General features: G+C 44.4%; 1 protein-coding gene across 6 annotated transcripts in view; it reads right to left on the reverse strand.

Moving 5' to 3' along the window:
- Nucleotides 1-9,003: 9,003 nt before the first annotated feature.
- FBXO16 (F-box protein 16) overlaps nt 9,004-20,144 on the reverse strand; it is a 54,770-nt gene continuing 43,629 nt past the window's right edge. For 3 of the 6 annotated variants that reach the window (XM_032389145.1, XM_032389146.1, XM_032389144.1), the window contains one exon: nt 9,004-9,855. In XM_032389145.1, coding sequence (XP_032245036.1) covers nt 9,673-9,855 — 183 coding nt within the window. In that variant the 3' untranslated portion in view covers nt 9,004-9,672. Of the gene's footprint in view, nt 9,856-10,353; nt 10,380-16,106; nt 16,207-18,683; nt 19,822-20,144 lie in introns of those variants that run through there. The other 3 variants (XM_032389148.1, XM_032389147.1, XM_032389151.1) reach the window with 3 other exon arrangements.

The raw sequence follows: 20,144 nt of genomic DNA on the forward strand, positions 1-20,144 counted from the left end.
CCACAAAGCTCCTTACTACATCCTGCTCGGGTGTTGCCTGCCCTTAGCCTTGCCCTCTCCACCTGCCCTTCGGGCTCTGCCCTCACAGGACACAGGTCAAGCCTTGCCTCCTCCCTTAGTAGCAAACTCTTTCCTACACGTCTTCTTGCTCCTACTGTTACCTCTTTGTCTCTGTCTATCCAAGCCTCACCCTTCCTCCAGGGCTTGGGTCACCTTCACAACTGCTTTTCAATCACCCTCGCCCCTACAGACTTTGTTCTTTTGAACTACAACTATGCTTAACATCTTTAGAATGCAGTAGTTTCTTGTCTATGAGATCCACCTTCCTGCTGCATTGTAGTTTCCCTGATTGCAAGGATCTTATCTTGGCTTCAGAATCTTTTAAGGGGTCTGGAAAAGAAACAACTTTTTTATTGAGGACAAAGGATGGTATCTTTGCTAAATACACTGATTACCAAGTGGGTGGGGGCCCAGTTATTCAGTTTTAAAGATATTAACAAGGGAATATTTATTGATACAAGAAGTATTTATTGATTCAGGCTCTTCTGTAAGATTGCCTTGTCACAGAGCTGTGATTCTCAGCTCTCTTGAGTTTGGTATCACATTACCCACCCCGATATTTATGTACTCCCCCAGAATCATCACCGCAGAGAGCTACTAATACTAATTACTAATAGGAGAGTCATTTCCCTCAGGTGTATTGGGGTTGAGATCCCACCATGAGAGAAAATTGAAACTATTGATGAAATAAGATTATTTCTGGGCGCCTGGCTGGCTCAGTCAGTAAAGCATGCGACTCTTGATCTCAGGGTCATGAGTTGGAGCCCCACGTTGGGCATGGAGCCTACTTAAAATAAATTAAATTTTCTTTCACCTTTCTATCACACTGGGTTAGAATTGGACCTTTCTCCCATCCAAGTACTGACCAGGCCCGACCCTGCTTAGCTTCCAAATCAGACGAGATCGGGCGCGTTCAGGGTGGTATGGCCTTTCGCAGTATATATCAGTTCTTAGTTCTTTGAGCATTAATGAGTAAGAGAGCCTGCTTAACAAAGTGGGGTAGAATATGCCATGTGCAGGAATTACAGGCACTTCTGCTCAGGCAGGCAGGGGCAGACCAGCCTGACAACTTACCTGCTCTTGCATAAACCTCTCTAGATTACCTTAGATTCCATTTGTGGGGGATGGTGCACTCATGAGGAGGCAGCAGTCACCAACATGGGGACAGACTTCTAAAAAGAAAAGAATACTCATCTAGATCAAATGCTACAGAGATCCAGTAGGATGAAGATGGAGAAATGGCCATTTTATTTGGCAATTAGAAGGGTCCTGGGAGCCCATGTGCTGTGGTATGAATGTTGGTGTCCCCCTAAAATTCACATGTAGAAATCCTAACCCCCAAGGAGATGGTATTAGGAGGTGCCCTTAGGAGGTGATTGGGTCACAAGGGTGGAGCCCCCATTAATGGGATTAGTGCCCTTATAAAAGAGACCCCACAGAGCTCCCTTACTCCTTCTACTGTGTGAGGACACAGGGATAATGCTGTGGCTTATAAACCAGAGAGCAGGCCCTTGCCAGACACCAAATATATTAGCAATTTGATCTTGGACTTCCCAATCTCCAGAACTGTGAGAAATAAATTTCTGTTGTTTATAAGCCACCCAATCTACGATATTTTGTTTTAGCAGCCCAAACAGACTAAGACACCATGAGAATACAATTGCCATGAGGTTAAAACTAAGACCTGATTTCCTGATTTAAGGAGAGTAGATATTGAAGAACAGAGGAAGATACACATGTAACTTGCAGGAGAGTGTTTAACGAAATGAAGGAGAGGAACAAAGCTCGGTCAAATCATGACTTTTTTTTTTTTAAGGATTTTATTTATTTATTAGAGAGAGAGCATAAGCAAGGGTTGGGGGGTGGAGGGACAGAGGGAGAGGGAGAAGCAGGCTCCCCACTGAGCACCGAGTCCGATGCAGGGCTCCATCCCAGGACCCTGGGATCATGACCTGAGCTGAAGGCAGACACTTAACCCACTGAGCCACCCAGGCGCCCTAAGGTGATTTATTTCTAAAATAAGTAGAAAGTAGGAAGAATTATCAGCTGGGATCCTAAGAGTGGTGAGGGTGTGAGATGTAAGGAGGAAGGACAGAAATGCAAGTGAGAGGAGAGAAGGAAGCCTACTGATTGAAAAGCCACAGAAAGAAAGCCCAAGGTCAGAGTGGGGCTGCAGACAGCAGTTGACCCCAGCGTGGATGCAGAGGATAGGGGAGGCCACGTGGTATTTAGAACCAATGCCAGGGAAAGGAAGTACAGATCTAGTTCCTGTGCTGGCTCTGTATTAACTGGAGCACCCTGGCCAAGTCCATTTACATCTGTGAATCTTGGAACCTTCATCTGTATATTGGTGATAGTAGTGTCTTCCATGTTTGTCTCATGAGATTGTTTAAAGGTTCAAATGTGTTAATAATGTAGGAGAGGGCGCCTGGGTGGCTCAGTTGGTTAAGCAACTGCCTTCGGCTCAGGTCATGATCCTGGAGTCTCAGGATCGAGTCCCGCATCCGGCTCCCTGCTTCTCCCTCTGACCCTCCTCCCTCTCATGCTCTCTCTCTCTCATTCTCTCTCCCTCTCAATAAATAAATAAAAATCTTAAAAAAAAAATAATGTAGGAGAAAGGGCACTGTAATCTATCAAGTTCTATTAAAAAAAAAAAATCTGGATTCTGATAAAACCAGGGCAGGGGCTAGAAAACCTAAATCATGGGAAGTAAACAAAATAAGAAAAAAAAGAATAAGCTTGGGGAGAAAGTAGGGTGTAGGAGAGACTATTGTAGCTGGAAAACTCTAATCTAGGGCATCAAGAAGAGCCTAAGAACTTATCTTGCTTTATCCACTATACATCCTTTAAGACCCAGATCACTGTTATCCCTGATTATAATTTTCCCCAGCCCCTCCCCCATGTAGCATAAGCTGCTCCATCTTTAGTACGCACCTCTATTTTAGTACTGATGACTATACATCTTGGGTGTTTTCCCCCTTTATTCTTTTTGGTGTGGTAAAATATACATAACATAAAATTTACTATTTTAACCATTTTTTTAAAAAAAATTATTTTATTTGTTAGAGAGAGAGAGAGAAAGCACAAGCAGGGAGACTGGCAGGCAGAGGGAGAAGCAGACTCCCTGCTGAGCAGGGAGCCCGATGCGGGGCTCTATCCCAGGACCCTGGGATCATGACTTAAGCTGAAGGCGGACGCTTAACTGACTGAGCCACCCAGGCATCCTCAATTTTAACCATTTTTAAGTGTACAATTCAGTGGCATTAAGTACATTCACATTGTTGTGCAACCATCACCACTACCCATCTTCCTAAATGGAAACTCTATACCCACTAAATACTAACTCCCTATTTTCCCCCTTCACGGCCCCTGGAAACCTTTATTTTATTTCTATCTCTTTGAATTTGACTACTCTAGGTACCTCATATAAGTGGAATCATACAGTATTTATCCTTTAAGACTGTCTTCTTTTTTTTTTAGATTTTATTTTATTTTATTTTTTTAAGTAAACACCCAACATGGGGCTAAAACTCACAATCCCAAGATCAAGAGATGCACGCTCTACCGACTGAGCCAGGCAGGCTGGCTTCTTTCATTTAGCATCATGGCCTCAAGGTTCATCCATGCTATGGACTATGTCAGAATTTCCTTCCTTTCTAAGGCTAAAGAATATTCAAACACACTTTGTTTATCCACTCATCTGTCAGTGGACACTTGTGTTGCTTCTACATTTTGGCTACTATAAATACTACTGTTATGAACATGGAGAGACTAGTATCTCTTCGAATCCTTATTCTCAATTCTTTGGGGTTTACACCCGAATTTCTGGGTCATAAGGTAATTCTAGGTTTAATTTTTCCATAGCATCTGTCATTTGACAACCCCACCAACAGTTGCATAAAGGTTCCAATTTCTCCACATCCTTGCCAACACTTGTTATTGATATTTTCGACAATAGCCATCTTAATGGGTGTAAAGTGGTAGGTTACTTTTTAAAAATATATGTTTCTTCTTAGACTTTAAGTTCTTCAAAAACTGACTTTGTGGGTATTTGATTGATTCGAATTAAATCAAAGACCTGAGTTGAATACATATTTCCCTAGGGGTGTCTGTATAAATATTCAAAATTGCCCCGAACCTCTCCCCAATAGTAGCAAAACTTTGTTTGCCCCGATGTCAGTCATGTCTAAATTTTCAAGAGACTGAAATGGGCAGAAAAGGAGCAGCTCCCTGGACTGAGATAGTGGGGAAGGAGCGCCCTCTCGTGTCCACTCTCTGTCAGTGTCAGTGGATAAAGAAGCCGGCTGAGAAATGAACATTATCACACCGTCTGACGACATTCCAGTGACAGACAACAGTCAAACTCCAGTTATGCCCCTCCTGCATAAAAGAAAATGTGGAAATACAGAGTGAATGAAACTGGGATCCTCTGAAGAGTTCCCAATCCAGAAGGCGGGTGGGGGGTTGGGGAGAGTAAAATATATGCAGAAATAACAATAGAAGACTAGAAGCAAAATGGATAGATTACTACATGAATACAGAAAGATTAAGACCTCGCAGGAGATAAGCCAAGATTCATATCAAAATGTAAACCTCGCTGGTTAAGAAGGAGCTGGGGTTGGCACTGGAGTTTCTCTTGAGGCTCCAGGGTGTCCCTGGAGCTGGGAGGGCAGCCTCCCATGTAGGGGTACAGGCGTCCCGCCGTTAGGTTTCCAGAGGCCCTTGTAAGGTGTTTTGTTTTTTTTTTTAAGATTTTATTTATTTATTCGAGAGAGAGAACACAAGCAGGGGGAGTGGGAGAGGGAGAAGCAGGCTTTCCGCCGAGCAGGGAGCCCGATGCGGGGCTCGATCCCAGGACCCTGGGATCATGACCTGAGCCGAAGGCAGACGCTTAACGACTGAGCCACCCAGGTGCCCCCCTTGTAAGGTTTAGACAAACTCACCTATCTTTTGGAGGGAGGCCCTGGAAACTCATCACGTGTTCCTTTCTTCCCTTTTGTGTCCTTCCCCTAGCTCCCTCCCTCTTGACTTTCATCTCCCGACACTTCCTCCTTCCCTAAATTGGCTGTTGACTGGGACACTGTCTCCATAGCTTCTCCTAGCCCTGATGCTCCCAAAGATAATTACGTAGGTCCCCTGGCTTTACGGTTTTTGCATGTATAACAAGTGCAGGGACCAGTTACAAAGGATTAAGAAGCTCTCTTGCCATCCTTGCTCCTGGAAACAACCTTCAGCTGCCTTCTCAGAGTGGGTGGAGTCCTTGCCTTGGTCTTCACCCTTCAATGCTGAATGAAGATGGAGTCAAGGTATGGCAGTAGACGTGCAGAATGTCCAATCAGGTAGAAACTAGTGCTCATCAGGGAAACAGCGTGGCGTAAAAAACAAAAAAACAAACAACAACAATAAAAACAACAACAAAAACAGTTCTTTATGATCAAACACATCTAAGTTTAAAGCCCAGCTCTGCCTGCTCGTGGCTGTGGCCACTGGCGCCCCATCACTTTGTCCCCAATTCTGCAGCTATGAAATGAGGATGACAACCTGCCTGCCTCAAAGGATTCTTGCCAAAATTAAATAAGATAGAGGACATAAATCGTTTAGGAAGTATCAGGTGTAATAAATGCCCGTCTTCTTCCCTCTCTTGCCCCCAGCCACCTTCTGTTCCTGTAAGTCTACTGGCTGTGGCTGAGACTTCTGGGTCAGTGGTGTAATAACTGAGAATTTCTAGGTCAACAAGAGCTGTATGGGAGGCAGAACAGCTGCTTTGTTGGTATTCTTGTGTAGGGTGGTATGGGGAAGGTCTTTCCAAACCATCCAAATTACTTCCCAAGACTTTTTGCAGTTGCCCAAGCCAGAAACCAGGGAGCCATTCTTGAATTCTCCTGGTCTCTCACCAACCCCACCCCCCATCTGTATTTCCAAGTTCTGTTACTTCTCCTTAAGCTATTCTAAATCCTACGGTTCTCTCCATCCCCCTGCATTATTTCTTGTCCCTGGAAGTCTGCAATGGCTCCCTGACCGGCCCTGCAGAATTGTCCCTCTTCTTAATTATCCAGCAGATAGAGCTCTTCCTATATCCAAGTCTTAGCCAGTCACTCCCCTGGATAAGATCACTTCTTGATTGCTCAACTTCTCTCAAGATAAAGTCTAAACTCCTTAGTGTGCCTTGGTCCCTAAATTTGGACTCCTGCCCACGTTTTCAGCTTTCTCTCTCACCAACGCTGCTATGCTGGACTATCTCCAGGGCCATGGACAAGGCACAGTGACTGAGGGGTTCCTGGATGCGGGACTTTAGTGCTAAGAGCAGGCCAGCCCTGGGCAAACCAGGATGGCGGTCACCCTAGTTTTGCCTTGGGTCTCCACGTGCTCTGTTCCTTTCTCCCGAATGCTTCCCCTCATCTGTCCCGCCTCCTACTGACTCCTCAGTACCACTCATCCTCTATTTCTGCTTGGCCATCCCCTGTGCAGCTCCAGATGGAGCGATTTATCTGTCCCTGCCCAAAGCTGTCACAGCCGGTGCTCCTTGCAGCCCCTGCTCTATTTTAATGGCTGCTTTGTCTCCCCCGTGGTTATAAACCCATTAAAGGCAGGAAGTTTTTTTCCTCCTACCTATATTCCCAGAGCCTAGCAGAGAGTCTGGCACAAGGTTGGAGTTCGATAGTTTTCTTGAATTAAGGAATAGCAATATAAATTTATCTTTCTCAATTATCATCTAATTCATATCAATATGGGGAAATGTTATGGATCGAATGCTTGTGTCCCCACGCAAATTCGTACGTTGAACCCCTAGAATGACTGTATTTGGAGATGAGGCCATTAAGGAAGGAAGGAAGGTTAAATTAGGCCATAAGGGTGGCGTCCTGATCTGATAGGATTGGTGTTCTTATAAGAAGACACATCAGGGAAAACCCCTCCCACACACACAGGTACCAAGGAGAGGCCATGTGAGCACACAAAGAAAAGGCAACCCCAAAGGAAAGGTCTCACCAGATGCCAACCCGCCAACAGCTTGATCTCGGACTTCCAGCCTCCAGAGCTGTGAGAAAATAAATGTCTATTGTTTAAGCCACCCGGCCTGTGGTGTGACCAATGATGACTAAGGGTCATGCAAGGAACCATCCTGAGGCAGACAGTCTATTCTAAAATGGCCCCAATTATATTTCCCATCCCACATGTTCTTCCAGAACCTTGCAACTCTCCCAAGTCTCTGCCTGCTCTTCTTGAAACTCGTCACCAGAGCATAGTGGAGTGACACTATGAGACTTACAAGGTTAGGACAAAAGAGGTGATTCAGAGTCCACCTGTCTCTCTCTTGGGATGCTCATCCTTAGAACCCAGTCCCCATGCTACAAGAACCCCAGCCCAAATGAAGAGGAACAGGGACCCCTGCCCTCAGCCCTGGCTGAACACCCAGTGAAAGGTTTGCATGCACTTCCCAGCCATGTCCCTACACCATCTTGGAATTGGATCTTCCAGCCCTCTATTGGAAGGACCCTGAGGCGGATGTGTGGATCAGAGATAAGCTCTTCCCCAGGCCCCTCCCAAACTGCAGATTTATGAGGAGAATAACAGACTGTTGTTGTAAATGACCAAGTTTGGGGCTGGTTTGTTTTATAGGAATAGATAACCCAAATACAGCTTGAGACAAGATGTAGCCACTTGTACTAGATGAGCCCTTCTTTCTCTTGATAGGTCCTTGCCCCGGCAGATTCTGGTTTATTTCAGAAGAGACAGGGACACACTCCAGACTGGTCCATTCAAATATTGGCCCACAACGTGACTGGATCCTGACATAATCCAGGGGGCAAAGCAGGGCAGAGTCGTGGAGCTGTAGGCCACTCCAGCTGCACAGCTGCCCTTGGCTCCTGAGGGCTGACCATGAGGGCTCCGCCTTCAGGAAGAGGAAATCTTAACAGATAGCCATCTGCTCTGCCCATGGGAAGAGCACCAGGTCTTATCCTGGGTGTTTTTTTGTTTTTTTTTTTATTCTCTGCCTCAGAGTCATGTGTTAGTATCACCTTGGGTGGTGCAAACTAATCAATTGTAAGTTGGTTCTGTTTTGTCCTATACCAATCATTTGGGCATCCAAACCACTGTATCCTGGGCCATCCTTCCAGGCCACCATCTTGAACCATTCAAAAACAACTATGTGTATGTATGTTACAGTATGGAATACAAGAACATGAGTGTTCAACATTACATGATTGACAAACATTTGGTTTTCTATCATTCTGCTTTACTCAGGTAACTAAGTATCCTAGAATGGTTAACTTCTGGGACCTTGAAATGGTTACATGAGTAGGTGGTTTCGTTTAGAATGTATGACTAATATTTTTGCAGCCAGGTAACCTTTTCTGCTTTCCAATGACTCTTTGAAGCCCATTTACATTGCTTAAAAATCAATTATAATTCCTTCTTTGGACATTTTTACATTGCCCCCATTGTGCTGGTTATTCCTCACTGTCCCACTCATAGAATACCCCTCCCACCCACTCCTGGCCATGTTTCTCCCCAGTCGTCTTCGTTCTCTGACTTCTGGATGGGTCTGACCAAAACCAAGTGCTGTTGGAGTGTGGAGGGGTGGGGAGAGAGAGGGCTTCTCCCTCTTCCTTCCCTGCTAGGCCTTGTTATCTACAGTGACTGTGTTCCTCCACCACAGAGCATACATCCTGTTGGGCAGCCCCTCTCTGTGGCTACAGGTCTCACTGGGTTCTAGGAACAACAGGCCCTTTCCTTTCTGCCTCTTCATGCCACAGCTAACAAAGGCTTCCACTGTTGCTAGTTCCTAGGTGCTTCACCATCTCATCTTGATTCTCTTAACCCTCCCTACAGTGTTGTTGTGGGCTGAATTGTGTCCCAGCCCCCCAACCCCCCACCCAGATTCCTATATTGAAGTCTTAACCCCCAGGACCTCAAAACAGTGACTGTCTTTGGAGATAGGGTCTTCAAAGAGGTAATTAAGGTTAAATGAGATCATATGGGTGGGCCCTAATCTTATCTGACTTGTATCCTTATAATAATAAGAGAGGAGGACACAGACCCACCCAGAAAGAAAACCATGTGAAGACACGAGGAGAAGGTGGCCACCCACAAGCCAAGGAGAGAGGCCTCGGAAGTAACCACCCTGCCGACATCTTGATCTTAGAGTTCCCAGCCACCAGAGCTGTGAGAAAATAAATGCCTGTTGTTTAAAAGCCACCCATTTCTGGTATTTTTCTTATGGCTGCTGGAACAGATGAAGACAGTGGTACTTTGTGATGGCAGCTCTAGCCAACGAGACACCATGGTAAACAGCCCCATCATTAAACTGCTCAAGTACCCTTGGGAGTGTGCTGTCTGCATCTTTCTGGGACCCTGCCCCACACACCCAATATTACCACTGTTGCTATCCTGTGTCCCTTTATCAACCCCATGGTATCTAGCCTCATATTTGTATCTAAGTTTGTAACTACGTCAGCACTTATGCCATGAATACCTTTGACTGAAATACTGTAGAACTCCCTTTCCCAAGTAGGTACCTAAGCTGAAAGTTTCTAAGAGAGGACCCAAGTAACATCCAACTCTCCAATGTGTAGAGCACCTTGTCATTTCTATCAAAATCCTTTCACATTTTTAAATTGACTTCGGATCTGGAGCCTGGCTGGGTAATGCCTGAAGCCCAGAGGGCCTCTGAAGATGTTGCATGAGGATTTTTGTGGCTGCTTTGGTGGCCGGGAGCCCTGCCCACCGATGAGGAGACCAGGCGAGATGAGCGGGAACTTGGAGAGGGGCGCTGGGTTCTGCATTTAGGGATATCTAGGGAGGAAAAAGACATCATTCCAGTGAGAGCCACTGAAAGAACAGAGAGGAAGCTATATAACTAAACCCATTTTAATGATGCAAAACAGCTCTCTCACATCATAGGGCTGGGTGGGATTTATTGAGACTTCCCAACTTCACCACCCCTAACCCCCACGCAATCTTCACCTTGAGCTAAGAATCAGTCTGGTTAGTCTCCAAAGTGCTCTCACGACCATAATTTCATTTGAACCTCAAGAAAATTCCGCAAGGTAGGTAGGGAGGTATTAGCATCTCCGTTTTACAAATCAACAAAACCGAAGGACAGGCCGTTTACGTGCCAGCCCGAGTTCACAGAGCAAAAAGGTGTCAGAGCCAGGTCTGGAGACATGAGGCTCCTAGGCCAAGTGAGCACTGGTAGAGTTCCCATATTTTACACTCACTACTAATCTGTGCATGCACACATTTGCTCTAAAAAGGCAAATGTCACAGGTTGACATTCCAACCAAAACTCACAGTGAGAAAGGATTTCTCCTGGACATCTGGCCGTGAGCAGGAAAGGGGAGAGGGAGAGATGGAGAGAACAAGAGAAAGAAAGAACACGAGCTGAGCTTGCAGGGAACACAAGCGATGGACTCTCGTAAGTTCCCTCTTATGTTGGCCCCTACTGTGCAGAGAGTCAGATGGAGATGGGGCAGAGATGCAGACCCTGTCTCCTTCCCTGAACACAATCCCGGTCCCACGACTCCCTATTCAGCCAGCACGTCCCAGCCGTCAGATCCTTTGTTACATCCCTCTCATGCTCTGCCGGATATGTTCGCCACACACAGGGCTTCTATTAATCTGCGGAAATCCTACTTGAGACTTTCACTGAATAAGAAACTGCTTCAGCCAATTGTTGCTGTCTCCTGTCCTCTCGTCCAGCGAACCGGGTCCCTCGTTATTCCACAAAGATGCCCCCCAGTCTTGCCTCACACCCTACACCAGCCTCACGTAGTCTATTCCTTCTCTAAATCTAACCTGTCCTTCAAGGTCCATCTTCTCCAAGAAGCTTGAGTGTCTTGACCCTCAGGGATTTCTTTCTTTTTTTTTTTTTTTATATTTTTAAAAAGATTTTATTTGAGAGAGAGCAAGAGAGACAGAGAGCGCACAAGACAGGAGAGGGGCAGAGGGAGAGGGAGGACAGACTCCATGCTGAGCAAGGAGCCCAACGTGGGACTCAATCCCAGGACCCTGGGATCATGACCTGACCCAAAGGCAGACGCTTAACCGACTGAGCCACCCAGGTGCCCCGACCCTCAGGGATTTCTGCCTCAGCTGGATTCTTGAAGCCATTATTACCGAGTCCTCTGACTTTGCATTGAACATAGGTTCTTGGACATTAGTATTTGCTCCTGACTGTAATTATTTGTCCCCTGGCAAGACTGCAAATGCCCTGAGAGCAAAGCTGGAATCTTATACTTCAGTAAATCTACGGGTGCCCGCCTATACATGTTTGTTGATGATTTTTCTAGGAAAAAGGAGGCTAAGCTGGGATTAAATGTAGCAAGTTGTTAGAACTGGAGAGGAAAAAGGGGAAGAAATGGGAGCAAATAATTTCCCTCCTTTAAAGTTTCCAGTGTAGTTTGAAGATCAACGCACAGTAAGCATTTTCAGTGTTATTCTAAGATCAACATAAGGTAAAAGAACAAATAGAGGTGTTCCTTTGTGCTATTTTAGTAACAATGAAAATAGAATAATACCTGTTGAATGAAGAAAAGGCCTAGCTCTCTGGGATACAAGAATGGGCTAGTCACACCTCACCTGTAACTGTTTCGAATTTAATCCTATTACTCTGCAAAGCTGATTTATCACTGCATTTGAGGAACCCCTTTCCCCTAAGTCCCCCTGGGTGGTGGGGGGAAGTTCACATGCTGAGGCAGGCTCCTCTCAAGCTCTCCTTTTTTTAGCCAAGGCAGGTTGCAGTGATTCACCCCATACCCCCATCCCCCTTGGTAATTGTCACCGCCTATCCAGACTATTGGGTTTTTCTTCCCTCCAAGATCAGCTCTGGGAAGATGGTCTCCTTACATCCACCCTTTCTTTCTGTCTCTGAAAACAAGTGTGCAGACCCTCTTCATTTTAAGGCTTTAATGTCCATCATTACAAGAGAAAAGATAAGATTTAAGGGGAAAACATGGGGAAGTTACATAAAGGGTATAAATCTGACAGTCTTGGATCTTGATCTAAAGCATCTGATGATCTGGTTGAAATAACTAGGAATTTCTTTTATACCAACACTGGATATGAGATAATAGAAAAGCACATATTGGTCTCAGTCCCATGTTCCTGGCACAGAGCTCAAACCCTTGTAATTTCTGAAATAATAAGAGCACTTAGGAGGATCTTTTGTTCTGGTGAGGTGACTCTGGATGGGCTCCTGGATGGAGGCTGGTTACCAGAAAGACCAAGTCTTGATTAGAAGCTTAGAATTTTCAGCCCCACTCACCATCCTCCAGAGAGGGGAGAGGGGCTAGAAATGGACTTAATAATTGATCGTGCCTACATGATGGAACCTCCATAAAAATCCCAATAGGATGGGGTTGCTCTTACAAACAATGTTGTTATAAATTATCTTTACTTATGTGCAGGTCCATCTGCTATAGCCTTTCCTCAACCTGTTCCCATGAAGAGAGATGGAATCAGCTACAGATCTTTCTCAACTTATGGTGGGGTTGTGTCCCGATAAACACATCATGAACTGAAAATACTGTAAGTCAAAAAAATGCATTTAATACACCTAATCTCCCGAATGTTATAGCTCAGCCTGGCCTACCTTAAACATGGCTCAGAACACTTACATTGGCCTACAGTTGGGCAAAGTCACCAAACACAAAGCCTATTTTATGATAAAGTGTGGAATAGCTCGTGTAATGTATTGAATACTGTACTGGAAGTGAGAACTAGATGGTTGTTAAGTGTATCGGTTGTTCATCCTCCTGACTGTGTGGCTGACTGGCTGCCACTGACCTGCATCACAACAGAGTGTCAGATTGCATATTGCTAGCCCGGGAGAAGATCAAAATCCAAAACCCAAAGTATGGTTTCTACTCAATGTGTATTGCTTTTGCACCATCATAAAGTTGAAAAAATCACAAGTTAAACCATTGGAAACCAGGGACCATCTATAATTTATTTTTTTTTAAATATTTTATTTATTTATTTTGACAGAGAGAGAGAGACAGCGAGAGAGGGAACACAAGCAGGGGGAGTGGGAGAGGGAGAAGCAGGCTCTCTGCTGAGCAGGGAGCCTGATGTGGGGCTCGATCCCAGGACCCTGGGATCATGACCTGAGCCGAAGGCAGACGCTTAACGACTGAGCCACCCAGGCACCCCAGGGACCATCTATAATTTAAATATATTTTTCTTGGGGCACCTGGGTGGCTCAGTCGGTTAAGCATCCGACTTGATTTCAGCTCAGGTCATGATCTCAGGGTCGTGGGATCGAGCCCCGTGTTGGGCTCCATGCTCAGTGTAGAGTCTGCTTGAGATTCTCTCTCTCTCTCTCTCCCTCTCCCTCTGCCCCTCACCCTGCTCACATGCTCTCTAAATAAATAAATAAATAAAATCTTAAAAATAAACAAATATATTTTTCTCACTGGTTGAACTTACTGTTTTCTTTTCTTTTAAATATTTTAAGTAATCTCTACACCCAACATGGGGCTTGAACCTACAACCCCGAGGTCAAGAGTCATGTGTTCTACCAGCTGAGCCAGCCAGGTGCCCCCTTACTGTTCTTTTTCTAGAGATATTTACCCAATAATATCTCCAAGTGTTGTCAGCATGTCTTTAAATGGAAGGACATAGAAGAGAAATAGAAGGCCATGCTTTATACAACAGAATTATCCAGGGTTCTGTTCTTGGCCCACGTCCTAGGCAATCAGTGCCTACGTCTTCAATTGCTGGATTTATATCTCTTGCCCTACTGTCTCTCCTGAGCTCTTGGCTCATAAACTCAGCTCTCTTCTGAATACATATACTTGTAGTCCCACAGGTACCTCACACCTAGCACGTCCTGCTGCATTTCCAGTCTCAGTGGTGGGTGGTGTGAGCATTAACACAATTGCCCAACCCAGATACCTAGGAGTTACCCTTTCCTTGGCTGGAAGCCTGTAAGCACCTGGAAGGCAGGGACTGTATCTTGTTATGGTTGTATCCCTAGTGCCCACTCTTGCACCTGTAAAATACTTGTTGGATAAATGAATAAATGTACCAATGATTCCTCCTCTTTCATTTCAGGGCAGTGGCTGAAAGCACTTTGCAAGTGGATATTGAAGTGGGGATAGAAAATTCCTATCTTCAGTCTGGATGGCCATTTGGCTAAGGCCCAAGAAGGGCTATCACCCAGGAACAATTTTTTTTTTTTTAAGATTTTATTTATTTATTTGACAGAGAAAGAGGGAGAGAGAAAGCACAAGCAGGTGGAGTGGCAGGCAGAGGGAGAGGGAGAAGCAGGCTCCCCGCTGAGCAAGGAACCTGGTGTGGGGCTCGATCCCAGGACCCTGGGATCATGACCTGAGCCAAAGGCAGATGCCTAACCGACTGAGCCACCCAGGCACCCCCACCCAGGGACAACTTATGGATACCAGCTTGAATATATCCCTGTGTCTATCATGCTTCAATTGAATTTTATTTTCTTGTTCTCCATTCACATTATTTGCAAAAATTTGCAAATGATCACGGATACAAACACCAGCATTGGATAAACCCAGGGATCATGTAAGAGAATTGATTAGGTAAAGGAGTATGTGGATATGGAAAACAGATAAATATAGTAACAATAATGATAGCCTCTGAAGTGTGCCAATCACTCTTCTAGAAATACCACCACCACCACTTGCAAATATCTGACTGCTGGGCATTGTGCTAAGTGTCATACATTCATTATTTCTTTAAAAAAATTTTTTTAATTTTTAAAATTTTATGTATGTATGTATTTATTTATTTATTTATTTGTAGGCTCCATGCCCAGCGTGGAGCCCAACACAGGGCTTGAACTCACAACCCTGAGACCAAGACCTGAGCTGAGATCAAGAGTTGAATGCTTAGCCAACTGAGCCACTCAGGTGATACTTACTATTTCATTAAATCTTCTCAAGCCTGTGATATGGTAAAGAAAGGTAAAGAAGGTGACAATCTTTACTCTATAGGAGATCTTACCCACCTCCCCCTTTTAAAAATCTACCCTCAACTTTAGGACACTCAGTTCAAGAGTAATGTGGTAATATTATGTATAAATATGGAATATTGTGTTTGAATATCATAAGATCAGAAGTGTTTGTTTTAGTCATATAAACACAGCTTCAACTCATTCCTATAAATTGCCTCAGCATAGGATGGGGACTGAGCAGTAAGTAAGGGTCACTGGTGGGGACAAAGGCTCTGAGGAGTGCCCACCTAGAGGGGTTTCCTTCTGGGAAGAAAGTCTAAAACGGATGACTACTCATCCTGGCTCCCATTCAGTGTTTGCTTAACCTCTAGGATGGAGCTGCTCCCTGGATTTTTCAATCTGGGAATTCTGTGAGGAGGATCCCTGCTATCCTCGTTTCTGCTTAAGATCCCAGATTGCTGCTCACACCTGTGTGGTCACACTGCTTTGGTCAATGCTACGGAGGGGGTGTTCCCTTTTCCTCCTAGCTCACTCTGCTTCCGTGAGACACAGAGGGAACGTGTTAGGGAAAAATCATCAACAGAGTTTTAAAGAAGCCACAGGCCTATCTTTGCTCTTGGTTTATCTTTTAAGTAACCTTGGAGTCAAGCTGTGAGCTGTGGAGGAAGGCTAAGCAACCCTAGGCAGGGTTTGGAAATTTCAATCCAAGACTATGTAATGGCACCATTCGGCCTCCCAAGTGAAGTAACGTAGGGATGTGTTGCAAAATGTGCATAGGCCATAAAGTTCGAATGGTTATTTGTTAGCAATGATAGTGAACTTGAATTGCAAAAACAGCCATGTCTTAGAAAATTGGCTTCTACTGTAGTTTGGTGTGAAGTACTATATTACTAAATGTTATACATACACCCATTAATTAATTAATTAATTAATTAATTAAGCAAGCCCTAGGCCCAAAGCAGGGCTTGAACTCATAACCCTGAGATCAAGACTCACATGCTCTACCAACTGAGCCAGCCAGGCGACCCACATATATATATTTTTAAAACCCCAGTAGTAGCAGTGATTAACTATCTGTCATAACTAATATGTATATAACTAATAATATTACAAAACTCACAAACACGGTTCTTCTCTTCTGGTAGATCCCAAAGAGAAGCCAATCTGTGTCAAATATTTTGTATATAACTCTTAAAAGCAGGTAGCCATTTTGCCGCCATCTAAATATTCAGCAAGAGAGAAACAGATCGAGTCACTCCTGTTGGAAATGCCAGGGTAATTTATTATGCATAGCATCATACAACAAGAGATAACAAGACAGAACAAGAAAACTATGCTCTCTTAGAGGCAAAGGATAAATGCAAAGACTAAGTAGTGGTCCTGCCTGAGAGTTCACTTTGCCCCCAGGATTCTTAGCAAGCAGGCCCTTTCTTCTCTTAGGTATCAAAAAGTAACACCAACCAATATTGTAATTAGCAAGCAGTGGAGTGCATACCTCACAGAATTCACAGCACTGAGGTCACCACATGCTCACTGTCCAGCCTGAGTGTGGAATAAAAAACCTAACAAAGATGAGGAGTGAATGCATGAACTATGTGCAGGCACAAGAGTGCACAGAGACCACGCAGGGGAAAAAAAATACGTGGTTCACATTCCAATATACAGCTACGGATGCAACCATTTTCCATATAGTGGAAACCAGGAGAGAAAGAAAAGACAAAGATAAAAATAGCTGAGAGGAAGCAAAAGTAAAAGCAGGAAGGAGAAGCTTACTCCATAGGCTGGAGCCTCCTGCCAAGGCCCCCTGGCTGCCTGGCTGACCCCTCCCTCTGCAGCTTCTTACCTTCTCTCTCTCCTGCAGCCTCCGGTGCTGATCTGGTGGGATTTTGATCTTGCTTACTGCTATTACGCATACTAGCTACTATTTACCAAAGGCTTCTTTGAGCCAGGCACTAACCTAAATGCTTTCCATCCCCCCTCCCAACCCTGTGAGGTTAGTGTCATTCCTAACTCCATTTCATAGACAAGGAGACAGAACCTCCCAGGGGTTAATAAATGGCCCAAATCACAATCCTGCAAGGGAGTTACCATTATTCCCATTTTACAGATGAAGAAATGGAGGCTCAGAAAGGTTTAGTACTTATCCAAAGTCACACCATTTCGTTAAAAGAGCTCAAGTCTGTCGGAGGGCAAAGTCCATGTTCTTTCTTACTCTGCATTCCAAATGGAAGTCTCAGGAATTTCACTGCTTGAGCTAAATGATTAAAAAATCTCCCACAGAGATTTCTAGTTCTGCACATCCAAACCAAATAGACGTTAGAAAACAAATACCTGGGGAAGTCATCAGAATTTGAAAGAAATCTATTAAAGACTGCCCACAGGAAAAACACGACATACATTTGTTTCGTAAACACTTCTGTTAGAATCAACTGTATTTTCTAAAGCTCCAAGAAGATAGGAGATAGAAACCAGTTTTGATTGGTTGATCATAGGAACTCACGAGTGTGATGGATTCTTTCTGGCGTTCTACGTAAAGTCACTTTAGCTGCAGCTGTGTCCCTCAGGTATCAGAAGAGAGCAGGGAGAGGACGTGTAGGGGACTGCGGGGTCCCACAGCTCCAGACTGTAGCCTGGAATGGATTCTAAAGATGTTGGAATCCAAACTCTCATTTCATAAATGGGAAAATGAAAACTCACAGGCTGAGTGACTGCTAGTTAACTATAGAGCAGAGGCCAGAACTCTGGGTTTCCTGATTCTTAAGCCATTGTTCTTTCCATGACAAGAATCAGGTATCACTTTACCTCTTTGGACTCAGAGAGGGAAAAAAGAAAAAGGTGAGAAAGCTTGCAGAAGCATTTAAAAAACCAGAACACTAAGAATCAAGTTATCTTGGAAAGTGTTGAAGAAGGTAAGTGCAGAAGCTGGAATAGCAGAGCACAGAAAAAGATAAGGTCTTATCTAAAGCAATTAGAATAAGGCTATTCGAGGCTTGTGTTACTTGTATTTAGGTGAATGCTCTGAAACAGCAAGCTTTTTGAAATCCGTGGCCAAATCAGAACCTAGAAAGTGACGACTTCTAGTCTCCAAGTAAACGTTGAATGTGAGATAAAAGGTACTTCAGGTTTTTATACTTGGTAGGAAAAAGAAAAAAGGAAAAATGACAGGAAACAAGATGTGGGCTGGGGTCGTCTGAGTCTACCTCCATGTCCCAGGAAGTCCAAAGCCTACCCATTTTGTGAATGGTCCCAGGAGCTTTTGTTTTTCTGGTCTTCTAGACTTCTGAGATCTTGCTTTCATGTGTAAATTGAGAATTTACTGTAGAGATGGAAGGCGGGGTTGACATCCCAGCAACAGCAAATAAATTCAATCAGAATGGATCCTGACCCTGCTCCCCTACCTGTCTGAGCTTCTCTCCACCTGGCTGGCTCTCTCTCTCCTTCCCACCCCCCCACCCTACGCAGGAGCAGAAACAACAAACTTCCTCTAATCTCCTGCAGAGCAGGTTTTCCCCACCTCTGAAGTCCAGGTGCCTATAGAATCCAAGTGCTCAAGGTGGCATCCCTCCTCACAAGCTCATCAAGGAGGCTTCCCCAGCGCCCCCCCCCCCCCAGGAGACAGCTCCCTCCTTCCCCTTCCCAAACAGGCATTGCAGGTCCAGCTGTTAATATTAAAAAAAAAAAAAAAAAACAATTTTTTTCCCACGTCTTTATACACGATGGGAAAATTCCTGAGTTTGATTAAGATAGTAGTACTTGCTATACTGTGGTAGTGTTTCTATTTTTTAATTGCTTTGTTCTGTATGGAATTTTATTATCATAACTAAGTGTAATAGACATTTCTTGATATTTATATGATTTTAATAAATGGTTTTCAAAATCGGAAAGCATTAGTGATCAGATCTAGGCTTTATTCTCTCAGTGATTCCCACCAAAGGTGGGTAAATGAAGCAGTTGTAAAGAGGCAGCTTTAGAACTGAAAGCCTTCGGAGGCAACCAGGTACAATTTTAAGGGGTGGGTCTTGAAAACTCAAGCCTATTAAATAATAGAAAACATCACAAGCTCACTGTTTGGCTTCGAAACTGTTTCCCTAAGCAGGTTTCTCTTTTTGGAGGTGTCGCTCATATTTGAAAGCTGTAAGTCACGGTAGGCAAAAAGTGAAGAAGGAGACGGCTCAAGGGATAGTCTCTGTACTTCTCCATGCTTTTTTCTGTTCCAACCCTTCCATTTCATGAAGCTCTGCCTTCTCCAAATATTTTCTGCTTACAGGGGCAAGGAATACTCGGTGTTCAGGTCTCAGGTACCTCTGGGCAGCTTTGTCCGTCTGTCCTTCTTATCCTCACATCTATCATGTGTTCCCCTGAGTTCTGCCTGCTCACCTGTTTCCCTAGTTCCTCCTGAAACCTTCCTGTGCACAGCTATCTAAACGATGTGAGAACTTTCCATCAAACGAACACAGGGTTCTCTCCATTGCAACTGTACCGGGCTGTGTCCACCACCCTCTCTCTACAGTGGCAATTCTCAGAGTTTTACTGCCTTCTCTCCTTCTGTCCCCACATTGCATTTCCTTAAAACCCATTTCTTCTTCTCTCAGGTCCCACATCCACCATTTCCGAGTTTTCACCACCGCCTTGCATCTCTGAGGAGGTTGCTTATTTCCTCTGAGCCCCGTGGCCCACGGTGGGGGCAAACTGGCACCATGTGAAGACTGGGCCTGAGCCACTCGCAGCCTCGAGGCCCAACACGGCCAGGCTTGTCCCAGGCGTCATTACCAACAGAAAGATCTTAGCACAATTCTGGAGGGTTCGATTATGCCTTATGTTCCTGATCAAAACCGCTAAGCATAAACAGTGATGATAATTAGTATATTTACATAAACAATACAAGTAGATCAATCCAAGTGCACACTGCATTTTATTAATGGCTTCATTGTTCTCCATCATTGTTTAATTTGCCCCAGTTTCCCTTCCAGCCTTAATGAGCACACTTTTTAAGTTTAGAAATATAATGAATTGTTTAACTTAAGCAAGCCCTTCTAAGTGTGTGACAGATGGTTAATGTCAAAAGCCCCTGGGGAAGGCTTCTGTTTAGCCTTTGATTTTGTTTTGTGTTTTCAGCCAGAGAAATGTTTGACTGGGCTGATAATTTGTAAGCATACAT

This window comes from Phoca vitulina, unplaced genomic scaffold, assembly GCF_004348235.1.
Source record: "Phoca vitulina isolate PV1807 unplaced genomic scaffold, GSC_HSeal_1.0 scaffold53, whole genome shotgun sequence".
Lineage (NCBI taxonomy): Eukaryota > Metazoa > Chordata > Mammalia > Carnivora > Phocidae > Phoca > Phoca vitulina.